This window comes from Tasmannia lanceolata, unplaced genomic scaffold, assembly GCF_043159265.1.
Source record: "Tasmannia lanceolata isolate RefF3 unplaced genomic scaffold, GAP_Taslan_0.1 ptg000018l, whole genome shotgun sequence".
Classification (NCBI taxonomy): domain Eukaryota; kingdom Viridiplantae; phylum Streptophyta; class Magnoliopsida; order Canellales; family Winteraceae; genus Tasmannia; species Tasmannia lanceolata.
This window is the reverse complement of record NW_027518695.1, coordinates 13,013,391-13,028,688: the sequence shown is the minus strand read 5'-3', so window position 1 is coordinate 13,028,688 and position 15,298 is coordinate 13,013,391. Positions and strand designations below refer to the sequence as shown.

Below are 15,298 nucleotides of genomic sequence, written 5' to 3'. Positions count from 1 at the left end.
AATTGAGATTCCGCTTAACAGGTGAATAGGAATAGGATGGAATGTCCCCACAATTTCAATTCTTAATTTTGAAATCCAAACACACCCCTTGGGCCGTTGGGCCAACAATCATTCCATGGAATACATTTTCATGGTTGTTAAACACAGCCTAAATGATAACTGCACATTTAAGATAAGAGCTGAGTGAGCACTTTTTCCCATATTCCAGATCATGCTATCCAACAACCAAACAACCACAAGTGTGCTTTTCTCTAACCGGCCATCTGTCCATTGGTTGAACGGTTATGATCATCTGATCCAAAAACATACAGATCGTAGTTAGACGCACGTCATGCGTGCCACACTAAAAAAGAAGGATACTGGTATCTACACTACATGTTTTGAAAACGACACAAGTTTGCCTTGTCTTTTATTGTTTGACCGGACTCAAAACATACTACAATTCCTAAAATGCTCTCACCAGCCAATTGAAATTAAAAAAGGGCAAAAAGTGAGTTGTTGTCATTATCAAAAACATGGCAGTGCAGTAGCCAAAAAGAAAAAGAATAAAATAAAAAATAAAAGTGTTTACTAAGGACCATCTCAGAAAGGCATTTCGCGTTTGGATAAACGAATAAGACAAAATATTCTGAAAAGCATGCCTGCGTGACTGCTCTCATATTCAACAGTCATCCGAGAAATCCCTTTCCCCGAAAGTCCCTAGCAAATCCTACAACTATTCGAGGCTATTTTGGCAATTCCGTTCAATTTCGTAATTTGATACAAGTATAAGGGCATTTCAGAACCCAGCGACTATTTAAATGACAGACGCAGAAACAGGGAGCATCTTCGACAAATCTATCCAGAGCGAGAGAAGGTTTCCGAATCTGCGTTTGGTTTTCCATTTTCTCTGCGTTTTCCTCTCTGTTTCCCTCGGCTTGGATTCCTTCTTCTTGATCCCTCAATGTAAGTTTCTAAGCTCGAATCTTAAACCCATCTTTTTCCCCTTTCATTTTCCTTTCTTTATTTTGATTCCTCTTATAGATCGCCCGCTCTTTCTTCCAACCCTATTTTTTAATTCTCTCTTTCGATCTTTCTCGTTTTTCTTTTCTCCTATATTTGAATGTTCTCGCGGCATGCATGAGATTTTCTCGATTAGGTTTTGAGATTTCGACCTGTAAAATCGGATCTCTAATCTTAGGGATCTCGATCTCTGATTCTGTGTGGCAAGTTTCTGATTTTTTGGGTTTGATTTAATGTCGAACATATGGGGTTTTAGTTTACCAGTTGAATTAGGGTTTATAGGGTTTGGTTTGGGAGATGAGAAGATAGGTTTTGATTAGCATTTTTTTGTATAATATCGAACCTATGAGGTTTTAGTTTACCAGTTGAGGTTTTAAATAGGAAATTGAATTAGGGTTTCTAGGGTTTGGTTTGGGAGATGAGAAGTTAGGTTTTGATTAGCATTTCTTGTATAATGTAGTCCATGTGAGGTTTTAGTTTACCAGTTGAATTAGGGTTTCTAGGGTTTGGTTTGGGAGATGAAAAGATAGGTTTTGATTTCGACCCCTGAGTGAAATGATATGATAGTTGTGTTTGGAGCTTTTCTTTTCTTTTTCTTTTATTATTCGTGAAATGATAGTTGCAAAACCAACTTCGGTAATGAAACCCTATAAGCCATTTTCTTATTATTAGGGAAAAAATGCCTTTTTAATAGTTATTTTGGAAAATGCTGTGGAAGGAGGGAAGTCTCATGTTTCTTATTCATGTATGTCGATGTCTATGAGTGTATGTTAGTCTTGCATGAATTTTATTGTGTTTCTTTTTTTCTTTCGTAGGACAACCATGAGTGAGGATGGGGAAAGAACTTGCCCTCTATGCGCTGAAGAGATGGACTTAACTGATCAACAATTGAAGCCATGCAATTGCGGTTATGAGGTTTGTCTATCAATTCCTCTTCCCTTGTACATAAGGGCTACTGGCATTGAATTTTACATGCTGTTCTTGTTTCCTTAACCTATCATGTACTCTGAAGGTAGTTGTAATTTGCACAGTGGGAAGCACATGCACAAATGATTTTGATTCTGAATCTATTGGTTGGATGGGAAGAATTGCAAATTGCAGTAGTTTACTTGTTGTTTTGGGGTTGTTTATGTGTTCTCTTATTTGAGATTTGTTGATAGGAATTAGAAGTTCCAAACTCACGATTTTTTTGGCTCTATCCTCCTCCTTTTGCTTTCATTTTACATTTAGTAGTGATGTATGCCTATAATGGTACTTAGTTTTCACAGAGGCTTTCTCAGGACCTGTTTTTTGTTTTTTTTAAAACTTCTTTCTATATGTAGATATGTGTTTGGTGTTGGCATCATATAATTGACATGGCTGAGAAAGATGACACTGACGGGCGGTGTCCAGCATGCCGTGCACCATACAACAAGGAAAAGATTGTAGGAATGGCTGCTAACTGCGAAAGGTCGGTTCAATTTATCCTTGTAATTTGCATTTTATTTTACTGGGATATGGAATGTTCATTGTATGCTCACCTTGCTACAGGATGGTGGCTGAAATAAATTCTGAGAGAAGACTGAAGTCACAGAAGGCAAAGCTGAAAACGTCAGAAGGTAGGAAGCATCTTAGCGATGTTCGGGTGATACAACGGAACCTGGCATACATAATGGGAATACCTACTACTCTAGCGGATGAAGGAGTGGGTGCCTTTTCTATGATTTTTCCTTGTATTCACATGACCAAATTGCTTTTGGATGTGTGGGTTTTAAGATCTTGAGTGTTTATTTACAGATTCTCGCACGGAAGGAATATTTTGGTCAGTATGGAAAGGTTCTAAAGGTGTCTGTTACTCGGGCGACAGGTGGTGGCCAACATTCTTCTAACAACAATGCTTGTAGTGTGTAAGTTTTTACGCTGTTTGTAACTTTTTTTTTTTTTTTTTTGGATCTGCGTAGAATATTCTAGACTTTGTTTATTGGCATCTCCTTGTGATAGTATAGGTTTGAATCCTCTATTTTCAAATGCACCAGAGGTGCATGCCTCGATGCGCGGCTCAAGGCGAGGCATTAAAAAATGCGTTAAGTTATCATGGAAAAAGCATGGAGTGCTTTTGATGCTGAATCTATATTATTGTATTTGATGAGTTATGAATGAATTTGTTGTTTTGATATAGGACATTGGTGATTGTATATTTGATTGGTAACTTGGCAATGCTAGTTAGATACTTTATTTTGTTAGTATATTGATGATTGGATGATGATATTTTGTTGGAAATGAAAAAAATATTTTTCCGTAGTTTTTTTTTTTTTTTGATATTTTCATAAAAATATTCCTTATTTCTAATTTTTTTAATTTTAAAATTCAGAAAATTCGAGAGGCTTATGCCTCACGTCTCGCCTTTTATCCCTCTACGCCATAATTTCAATACTCTCCCTTGCTATCGACAACTTGCCCGATTCGAATAGCTCTTACCTTGCCCGTGTTCTTACCTGTGTGGCTGTGTCTACATTTTGCCCTAAAAAGTGAATCAAAACTCCTTTTAACTCTCCTGAGTTATGACCGCATCAATCCTGTACTTGATTGCACTGCATTGAGTTGACCGGGTTTTTTTTGGCCGTGTACTTTTGGCCATCATCCGCATTTTGAAACGCTGCACCACGCCTAATCAAATAAAGGACAAATGGCTCATAAGAACTCAAATTTGCAAACAAAACTACTGATTTGAAGTAAGCATTTTAATTTAATTTGATTGACAAAATTCAATTGGACAAGTAACATTCCATATAAAATAGAACAACAAAATAGTAGAGGAATAAGAAAGGGAACAAAGAAGAGACAATATAACTAATCTCACAAATAAGATTTATATTAGCAGAACAAAAGGGGAAAATACCTTAACTGAAGTAAATACCCAAACAGCCAAGATTATTTCATCCCAAACTGTCAAAGAGATTCTATGGAATTTTATGCAATAGCACCTCCAGCCACAATCTTTTGCATTAATTTATAAATAGCTTGAATATTCACTTAAGATTCTAGTATAAACATATGATTCGTCGGCTTAGACATTTTCCTCTGAAAACACTTGTTGAATCCTTTTTTTTTTAGTGGTTCAGCTTGTAGAAACATATGGCACTGCACTAGTTTTTCATCAATCATTCTGGTTAATCCATGATTCAATGCACCGTTTAAAACTCATTGAGGCAAACATTGACTTGCTTGGTTTGACTTGGTTTTTATTCTACTAAGTCAATCAAAAGCTTCTTTGACTTGTCCTAGTCAATTAAAATGTTGTTGCTCCAATTATTGACTTGCCCACATTGAATTCATTTTACCTTGGCAAGTTTTTGTAGAGTGTAACAATGCTTCATCTTACAAATTCTTCCTGTACTGGATTTTTATTTTTACTACGAGTTGCACTTCTCTACTTTCTATTTTCAAGTTTCCGTATGAACTAAAGTGTGGTGCTTTCAGCTTTGTAGTGTACCTTCAATTGTCTTTCTGGCATCCTATTATATTTAGTTTTGGTTCCTTGTTCTTGCTTTTGGCTTAGATATGTTACCTATTCAAAAGAGGAGGAAGCGGTTCGATGTATTCAATCAGTGCACGGTTTTGTGTTGGAAGGTCGATCCTTGAGGTAGGCATGCAGTTCACTTTTCAGTGTGCAGTCTTTTTTTTCTTTTCAGTGTGCTGACTAAACAATCCACATCTCAATCATCCTCATGATGACTATATGGAATTTTTGTTTGCACTTGCAGAGCATGCTTTGGTACTACTAAGTATTGCCACACATGGTTGAGAAATATGGTATGACTATGTTATTAAACAATAGAAATAGGTGCATTTACTTGCTGAAGAGACTTCTACATTTAGTAGGCTTGAAATTTGTTTATTGTAATTTCACTGAGAACACTTTGTTTGATGATCCAGCCTTGCAACAATCCAGATTGTTTATATTTGCATGACATTGGTGCCCAAGAAGATAGTTTCACCAAAGATGAGATACTTTCAGCTTTTACGAGGTATGTCCATTTATACAACGCTTACATATGCCTGAATATCTTCCCTTTCTTTCGTCTTAATTTATGCTTGGTCTCAATTTATGCTTGCAATTGACACGCATTGAGCCGTTAACTTCTTATGGCCTCTTTTGTGTTGTTACTACACAGGTATACATAACTAAAGTGGTTCAGGGATTGCCATTTCTTTATCTTTAAATACCTAGTCCTTGGAAATTGCATTGGTTTTGCTATGGAAACCTGCCATACACCGACCAACGAGTGCACTCCATTTGCACTACTCATGCTATCATTGTGCTCTTAGGCATATGGCCATTTTCATCTTTTCTCATTTGGAATCTTTTTCCTTTTCCTTTTTGGTTCAATAATTGCATTTTATAAAGGAGGGGAAGATTACAAAGTCTAGATAATAAAATGAACAAGAAGATGCAAACTGCGAAGTCTAGTCCTGATTGACAAAACTGGTGTTTTGTCACTATTCATCTCTACTCGAATTTGGGGCCTTAGATTAATTTTTTGGCAATAGAAAGAAAGAGAACAGAAGGAAAGGGGAAGGGTGGGGGGAGGGGGCTGATGCTCTCTTATAGAGGGGAGAGAAAAGAGAGACGGACAGAGAGTGTGCAATGGTTGACGACCAAGCTTGTGAGTATAAATTCAATTTTATTCAATTATATCATCATAGCTAACGCCATAGGCCTTTACAATTTATAGATGCTTCAAGCCTCACGAAATTCATGATTATGGGAGGATTATGACTCCTAAACCTCATCCATATCATATTGTAAACCCCTACTTCTGTCCCTACTAGGACTCCTATCAACTTAAGACTCTTTTTTCATGTATTGTCCTTCTTAAAATAAAATTCTTAATAAAATTCTTAACTCTAAGGGCTTCTATTTTCTACCAATAGTAACAAGACAAATGTCAAAGACCTAAATGACACTTAAAAATTAGAATATGGGCCCTAGGATGGTTCCTGTCAAAATCTTGAGAGAGGAACCTACCAAATGAAAATGGAGTGTCATCTCTAGGGACTCAAACATCCTACTGCCTTTTACTTTGTATTTGCAAGTTTCCATGGGTATCAATCACCTGTATTTGCATTTCCACCACAACCTTATTGAAAAAGCAATCACATGAATCTCTTGCAATAATGCATTTGGCTTGGCTTCATTGGGTTTTTCTTAGAGCTAATGGGGCTCCAATTATTAATGTTCACCCATCTCTTCCATTTTTTTGTCTGATTGGGAAAAACTTCCAAAATTTCTCCATTCTCGTTTCAAAACAGCTTCAAATACCCGAAGTGATACCATCAAATTTGAGTTTAATAACAGTAGTTGGAGGCTGATCCTATCATCGTTACTTGATGACCAACTATACGACTTTTCGTAATGATGCTCCACCTTTTATAGACATCTTGGTAAGAAATTCCCCAAAGTTCCTTCTTCACAAAAACCCAATTAATAAAATTACCTTTTAACATTCCTAATGATGTTCACAATAAATATCTTTTTTTTTTTTGAAAGGTTGTTCACAATAATTCTCTCTCTCTCTCTCTCTCATTTCGTTTCCAATCTCCCAAATTACCCTAAAGAGTGCCAATTCCCAAAATGATTTCCTTTTTTCCTCAAGATGAATGGGTCCTCAGCTATAAGAAGATTGATGGTGTTCCGTGGTGAGACTATATTTAGATTGAACCAATGGAGACTCACATTCAAATGAAAATGCTACCCTACAATGCATGAAAATATTGTTACTGTACTCTTCATTGTTTTGTTGGCCAAACACGATTTTTTCTTCAACTTGCCACGCTTGTTGATCTTCTCCAAAAGTTCTATCCAACAAAAAAGCTTCACCTCTAGGGAGATTAGGTCTTCCAAACTATAGCAATTTGAGAGTTGGGATCGTCCTCTCCAAAGTATCATAAACACCACTGAAACCATCAATATACCATATGCCCCCCCCCGTTCCCTAAAAAAAGAAAAAAGAAGACCCTCTAACACCGTTTAAAGACTCACTGAGTCAATCATTGGCTTCCCAAGTTGACTCTGTCTTGCAATGACCGAGTTCCCATTTGAGTCCGAGTTTTGCACTACAAAGTGATTCCCCTGAGTTTATGAGAAGTTGACCGCATCAGTCATTACCTCCTGTTCACCTTGGTCAATTTCTCGTCCTTGTCCGAATTTTTAAACACTGCTCCCAACTTTGTAATTAAGCCGGTGATGAACTTGCTTATAAAGCCAATAACTCCGAGAAGCTCCCAAATTTCCCGATCCTTTAAGTTCCTTCTAAGGATCCAACTCTACACTACATCCTCTCCCCATTCTCTGAACAATCTTTATAGGACATGCTTCAATAATGACCAACTCGTAGAGGGCTGAATAAGCATGGCACCTTGGAAAGTTACCTAACTACAAGTCCTCCCAAAGTTTCTTCATTCTTCTACAAACCCTAAACCTAACCTTGACACAAACACTACTCTGACTTGACTAATGTACCGCCAACAGAATTTTACCCAACCACAAGTCCTTTGAAGCTGTCTACAACCTGCATACTGTTGTGCTCCCAAAGTTTGTAAAAGTCTTTCTACTGATGAAATTTTGATATTAAATGCTTCTACTTGTCATTTTGCATCACTTGTTTACTGTCATTATGTAAATGGTGTTTTGCATTTGAGATTTACTTCACTATGTAGGAGCTATAGTTCTCATGGGAAATTATGCTCCCTTTCAGTTTTTAGTGTGTAATTGCGTCCTTGCATTTCTACTTATTTACTCCATGCTTGTCATGCTAATCTAATATGTTTTAGGGTTAGTTTAATTGTCCATTGCTATTCACTTACACACGTGAACTGTATTTAAAGGAGTAGGGTTCTACAAATTACTGGTGCTACAATCAATTTGCAACGTTCAGGGACTGTGTTGCCTCCCCCAGCGGATGAATTCTGCAATAGTGGTGCAGATTCTTCAGGAAAACTTATGGTCAAAAGTGCCTCAAGTGTAAGACGCCATTGCTAATGTTCACTTCTTTTGAATGGCTAAATTCTTTGCCTAACTAGGATTTTGGAGACAATTGATTCTAAGGTTCTCTAACTACTGATAAGTAGGATGACCTGCAAGTTTTTAGATCAAGTGTAGATAGTCGATTTTTTTTTTCCGAGTGGATATTCTATTAAGGTGTAATATCGGCTTCCATTTTGATCATAACTGGATTTTCTTTGCTTCCAGAATCCTTCAAATAATATCAAAGGTTCTCCTCCTAATGGTAGCTATGGAAGATCTAGCGTTCTTCCAGCAGCAGCTTCATGGTATGCTGCTTACCATCGTTCAGCTTCTTCATTTCAGTGAAATATTATTGTTTCTAAAATCCCGATTTAATTCTACAGGGGTTCCAATTGTCGACCACCATCTGCAAGTGCACCATGTCTCCAAGAAGTAGCAAAACAAAAATCCGACACATTTACTACATTACATGTCTTTTCCTCAGGGGCTGCTAGCCCAACTCTGGCATCCGAACTGCATACTGGTGTAGCAAAAACATCTATAGTAAATGAAAATCAGCTAAGGCATGTGAATAGTAGATCTGGGCCGTTGGAAACTTCCAAGCAATGTATAGAAATAGAGTGCCCGACAACTACAGATGCCTTTTCAGATTGTGTTACCATAATTTCTACCCATCACTCATATAGTTCTCCTTTCCTTGAAAGGGACAGAGGCATCACAATGCCACAAAAAATTACAGACCCTGATGATGACCTTGATAGGCGACAATCTCGTAGCTGCAGTCCTGATAAAGTTGCACATGGGTCTGTTGCTGTTGATGCAGGCATACAGAGTTTATGCTCTGGGTTGTCTTCATTTAACATTGATAGCCATCTTGGGATTGAACATACTGACACGGGGATACATCAAAGTTCAGCTTCCAATCATTTTTCAGATTTACTGCCTGGAAATTCAGTTGTAGGCGTGAGGCAATTTTACACTGAGAATGGTTTTGATGACAATGAAGTTTTGACCTCACAACCACTGAGAAGAGCTGATGTGGTGTCTAAAGATGCATTTGTTTCAAGAGAACTATCAAAATGGAGTTCAGAATTGCAAACACAAGTTTTGCCAGCTCCAAGCAATGATATGGATGAGGCTTTATCATCTGGTCATGATCGACGGCTTAAGATGTCAGAAGTTGTTACTCATACATCATATTTACCGTATTTGTCCAGTGCATTTAAATTATTAAATCGTTCCCATGGCGATTCTTCACCACATGGTGATACTGGTGGCAGAAGTCATCAAAGTAGTGAAAACTCTAGAACTGTGGCTACAAAAGTTGTTGAAGCCTTGCCTCTTTTTACAACTGGCGGTTCAGTATTATCTAATGGGTACAAAGAAAACAAATTCGGTAGTTCTACTTCTGAATTGGGGAATGTTTCTGAATGTTCTGAAATGTTCTCCAATGTAGAGCAGGTTAGATATTTAGAAAGGTTAAATGGTGATGCATCTGAAGTTGAAAAAACTGCTATTGTCGATATGGGGGAGAGCATCATCATCTCAAATATCTTGTCAATGGACTCAGATGCATGGGGTAACTCATTGACCTCTCCTCACAGCTTAGCTAAATTGTTTAGTGAAAGTGATAAACAAAATGGTTCACTTAGATTATCAAATTCGAGGAAGCCACAAAACAGTAATCAGTCCAGGTTCTCATTTGCAAGACAGGAAGATTTTGTGAATCAAGCAACCCATTTGGAATCTTCTCCCTGCCAAACTGGGGAAACTGGGTATGTGGAAAAGAAATGTTTTGACCTGCAGGGCTCCATGGAAAACTGGGGGGATTCTAATGGAGATGGACTTCAGAATGGTTTTACAGACTCTAAAACTCCTGTCAATGGCCATTTTGTGCTTCCATCTAGTAAGGTGTCTGGTGAGTACAAAGTGGGTTTTAGTTTGTATTCTATTTATTTTGGTTTCTATTTTCCGTAATGATTATTCAGCATGCTCATATTATATTGCGTGTATTTAGTTTTTCGCTCATACGTTTTGTTTCATGATTTCAGATATATGTTAACTGTTCTTTTGTTGTCCATTTTTTCCTTTGTAATGACTTCAGTCCCCTCCTCATATTTCTTTCTAGACATGTACTGTTGAAATATCACTCGCTTTTCGTTTTATAACAGTGAATGTTTTATCTTGAATTACATCATCATGTATTTCAAACCTGGATGTCAATCATTGTTTTGCTGTACATTTTCTGTCTATATTTTGCAATGTGGGTTGAAAAACCTGTCTTACTCACATTTTAAAAAGGGCATAATGTTGAAGAGGAAGGAGGAAAACAAAGTCTGGATTTTGGCTCCAGGGGCACAAAAGGTAAAGGGGTGAAAAAACTGTATACTGATCGAAGTTGGTTGTAGTTAGGCATTTAGGCTTGAAGTGGAAGGTGTAGACATGGCCAGGTTTTTCGCTTTGAATCTGCTTTTTTATTATTTTGAAAAAAAATAAGAACATAAAAAAAGGAGATTTGCCAGGGACTTTTACAGAAAAGCATTTCGCGGCTGGCTCTTGCATGAGAGAGCAGCCACACTGGCTGATTTTTCAGCAGATTTTGCCTTATTCATTTTGTTCATCCCAAGTGGCTGCTCTCTCAGGCAATAGCCAGCCACGAAATTCCTTGGCAAATCTCAAAAAAAGTGTGGATGCTTAAGCTGTAAATCCGGTTTTACATGAATGAAGAAAACATATAGAACCATTCAGGAAAAAAAAAAACAGTGTGGATTCTGCTCCCTTGTTTCCTACTTTTTTCATCTATATAAGAGGGGCGAGCCACGGAAACAGCCTCTCTGCAAAGCAGGGGTAAGGCTGCGTTGCATCTAGCCCTCCCTAGACCCCGCAATGGCGGGAGCCTCGTACGCTGGGCCGCCCTTTTTTATAATTTTTATCTGCATGCTAAATTCATATTTATATTTTACTTTCTCGTTTCGTCTTTCCCTTTGTTTTTTGTTGTTTTCTTACTGTTTAATGTGCTTATACAGCACTTATTTCAGAATAGTTTGCACTATCTCCAAATTGCGCTCCAGAATAGCTTGAGGGGGCAGTTAGAGAATATAGATCTGATCGTTGGATTGTGTGGTGGTAGATTAGGCAGTTGAGTTGGATTAGATAGCTTGATTAGGATTAGGATGATCTTCTTATCATTATCCCTATCGTGATTATCTGTAAGTGCTTATATAAGCACATTATGATTAATGAAATGAATCCAAGATTAGTAGGAAATGTGAAACTCTTTAGTGTATTGTAAACTTGATGACAGTTTTTATTTATAGAGTTTTTGGCATGTATGTTCCTTTTCAATTTTGTTATGATATGTAATTATAGTTGAGATCAACGTGTTTGTGTCTGTTTCTAGACTTTTAGTAGTGACCCTTTGTGAAATCTGAAGTTCATATTATGGTTGGGTGCTTAGTTTGAAATTTTCTGAATCCAACTTGTTAGTTTTGTATCTAGACTCTTAGTGACCCTTTGGGACATCTGAAGTTCGTTTTATGGTTGGGGTGCTTAGTTTGAATTTTTCTGAATGCGACTTGTTAGTTTTGTAATCTCTCTCTCTCTCAATTAACTCTTTCTTGCTTTTCCAAAACAGTTTCAAGGACACTAATTTCGGCCCCACCTGGATTTTCGGTTCCAAGCAGAGCAACACCGCCTGGCTTTTCCCCTCAAGAGAGGACAGATCGAACCTTTGACCCTACGTATTCTGGTCTCTTCACTTCTTAATCTGCTATGTTGTAGTTATATGTGTTCTGCCTTTCTTTCTTTTTCCTTTTCCTTTTAAAAGAAAACTTGATCTTATTCTGTTTCTTTTCAGCAAATCAACTCCATGAAAGTTCATCCGTACTGAGGAAACAGTATCAGGTTCCTCTAACCGGAAATGGCAGCAGCATTGGTGATGTGGAATTTATTGATCCTGCAATTTTGGCCGTTGGTAAAGGAAGACTGCCGCTTGGACTGAGCAACTCAGGCTTGGATTTGATGTCAAGTCTTTCTCCACATCTTTGCACCTCTGAAAGTGACCCAAGACTTCGGCTGTTGATGCAGCAAACCATCTCTACGCATCAAAATTTCAGATTTCCTGACCATGTGGCAGATCGGTTTCCCCCTTCAAACGATGCGTACATTCCTTCTAGGCTCGTAGATCAAACCCAAGGCAGCAGTTTCCCTCCTTTTGCTCAGATGTCGCTCCAACAGTCTCGAAATTCATACTTGTCAAATGGCCAGTGGGGTGGTTGGAATGAGGTTCCTGGTGGCAATGACTTGGGTGTGGCAGAGTTTGTCAGAAATGAAAACCTCGGATTCAATAAGTATTTTCCTGGTTATGATGAACAAAAATACGGTATGCCCACTTCAGGTGATCTATATAAAAGAGCATTTGGGATGTGATTTGAAAACTAATCTGTTTTCTCCGAAATTATTGTTTGGAGCACAAATGTGGCCATATAGCCGACCCCAACTAGTTTGGGACAAAGGCTTAGTTGAGTTGAGAAGATGTGGCCATATGCTTAACTGCCTTTGCCCTGGAGGAGGATATTACTCTACCCGGTGATCTATATGGTAGATGTCACACATGACTAATTTGTATTCCTCTAGCTGTATGCTGGACTGATGGAAGGTTTCATCATTTGGACTTCTAATACTACATTCACACAGGTATGATATAAACCCTGTCTGAGTGGTAGAAAATTGGTGAGGTCTGCTGGATAACAAATTTCTGCAGTTATATGAATTGAATATGTATATTCGAATTTACAAATTGTGAATATCTGCGATGTAAGAATTTTGCTTCCAAATCTTTTTCAGAATTTGATAATGCTACCAATTGGCTGAGAACATGCACTGGTTGATTTCGTCAAACCTTTTTGTCACACTTCAAGAAGAATTTCAAAATCATTTTCCTTACCGAACATAAGCATTTCTGTCATTTCTTTGGAACTTGGCTATTTAGTGACACTCGAAACTAGAAGTTGCTTGCAGAACTGTGGCATTATTTAATCTATGTAGTTTTTTTTTAATGAAATTAATCTGTGTAGTTAAGCTGTCTAATTTGGTTCTGTCTCTAACAAGGTTTTAAGTTTTGGTTTCGGTCGGCATGGAAATGGAAACATTTTGTTTTTGGTGAAAATTTTGTAAAATCACGGAAACGTACATAAACATATGCAAATGATGAAATTTTTTAATCTTAAAAAAAAAAAAACTTATGCGAATGATGAAATTTGAAGATCAAACTTTGAGAAATGCTAGAATAAGCACAAATACATACTTTGAAACCATTTCAGAAGCAACAAAACAATCCATAATGGCTTAAACACACCGAACACCTAGTAACATGCGATGTCACACATGTCTAGATCAGTAAAGTCATTAAAGAAGTACAATGTAATGAAGTATAAGAAAGTACAATGACCAGTTTCCCCTCTAAGGATCCCAACTGTATGTCAATACCACATGGGCATGCAAGATATTTTTGGTCCCATGCCAATCTGACATACCATGCATAAGATACGGTTATTTTGCTGTGCAGTTCCATGATGTTGCCTACCAAATATCATTCTCTACATTAATGAAATGAAGTGCAATCGTGACATCTTTTCACTTTTTTGTCGTTCCGACCATTTCGGTTGAATTTCGGAGAAATAATAACGTGAAAGAAAATCTTGTACATTTCGGTCGTTCGGGGAAACTCAAAACCATGCTAGCTAAGACGCATATATACGGGAGCGTAATTTTACAATTTTTCAGTTTGGAAAAGATAAGTATCTGGAAAATATAACTAGCTGCTATTGTTTTAAGAAGTTATGATTTTCTGATGTGTATAGAATTAGGATTACTATTGGATTTGAGTGGATGAATTTCAAACATATTGTACTAAGTGTTCCTTGATATTTGTTCTTGCTTTTTTCCCCTTCCAGTGACCCACGATTATGTTGCCCAGACATAAATTGGGGATATGTGAACATATGGCTTGAGTGCATTGTTTAAGTTTTAGGACCTTACTGAATGTTTAAAAGAAATACAAGTTGCAACTGTAGATGAAGATGGTGGCTGTGCAGTGACTAAATTGATTTCTTCTAGGTAGGCTGTCCCTGTGATCAATTGTGAAGAATTTCAATTGAATTTTTCAAGTTTACGTCAGTTCTTCTCATTTGCATATTTAAGTGTCTTCGTAGTTTTTATTGCATGTTTTTATCTGAACGATTAAAAAAAAATCGTTCTATATTTTCTTGTTTTTTTTCATGTGGCGTGGGAAATCTGGGTCGGAAAAAATGGGGCTTAGAATTTTTATTTGTTCACTTGGATTATTTGTTCTTGGATTTCATGAAATATTGAGTCAGTTTTGTTGTTAATGGAAGGCATCATTCATGTATTTACATTCTGGTTTACGAAATACCAGTGGAGTCTCCCAGAAGTGAAATTCCTAGTCCGGATTAGGATTCTTAGAGGTTGACATCCCTTATTTTAGTTACATGGCTTCTTTAATCATTCTAGCTGAAGAATTAAAACCTTACCAGGTGTTGATTCTTCATAACTTTCTAGTCAGTCTAACTTATTAGTTGGCAAACTGATGATCAAGGACCAAGCAGCTAAATTTTGTAGCCACTCTACCAAGGGCCTTAACTTATATTTTTATTGCATTTGTGGACAGGAATCTATGAACCATGTTGCGCTCCATGTTTGGTTAAAGGACAAGGCATGGCGAGGGTGCTTTTGAGCTGAGGACTGGGCTGATGGTGACGCTGTTGATTCCCTACTACCAGTGCGAGTGCAAACTCTGTTAACATGCCGTTGAAAGTTCTACAAGGTTTTGAAGTGCTGATGTTGGGGAGACTGACATTATTTGAGTTATGGGGTTAATATTGCATGTGATTCTCGGTAAAGAAACTGCAGCCTTAGCTAATTTTGCAGTCAGAAAGAATGCGTGAGGCATTTCTCGCTCGAAACTGTATTAGGCTTGTGTATGCAATGCATTGTCATGTCCGATAAAAGCTCCTCGTTACTTTACACAGGATGATGGGGAGCAAGTTTTGGTTAAAATACTACTGTTTGATGGTTTTAGAAGATTATGCCGCTTGCCATAGCTTGCTGCAACATAGGATAAATTGTTGTCCACTGAAAGCCTAAACATGTAGCCTTTGTGCTTATTAGTATTTCCAAAGTTAAGATGTTATAGATGTTCTATTTCAAAAAAAAGATGTGATAGATGTTTAGGGCATTTTCCTTAAACCTTCTTATGACTTTATGAGCACT

The 15,298-nt window shown here is 37.4% G+C and overlaps 1 protein-coding gene across 2 annotated transcripts; it reads left to right on the top strand.

Moving 5' to 3' along the window:
- Nucleotides 1-814: 814 nt before the first annotated feature.
- LOC143849357 (uncharacterized) lies at nt 815-15,274 on the top strand. 2 transcript variants are annotated; one of them, XM_077358364.1, is made up of 15 exons: nt 815-945; nt 1,818-1,917; nt 2,325-2,452; nt 2,533-2,686; nt 2,779-2,888; nt 4,541-4,624; nt 4,746-4,794; nt 4,918-5,009; nt 7,870-8,005; nt 8,234-8,313; nt 8,392-9,926; nt 11,643-11,756; nt 11,865-12,703; nt 13,963-14,125; nt 14,697-15,274. In XM_077358364.1, coding segments are annotated over exons 1-13 (3,156 nt in total). In that variant the 5' UTR covers nt 815-943; the 3' UTR covers nt 12,437-12,703; nt 13,963-14,125; nt 14,697-15,274. The 2 variants fall into 2 exon arrangements, with proteins under 2 accessions (XP_077214479.1, XP_077214478.1); XM_077358363.1 differs by lacking the exon at nt 13,963-14,125.
- Nucleotides 15,275-15,298: the final 24 nt, after the last annotated feature.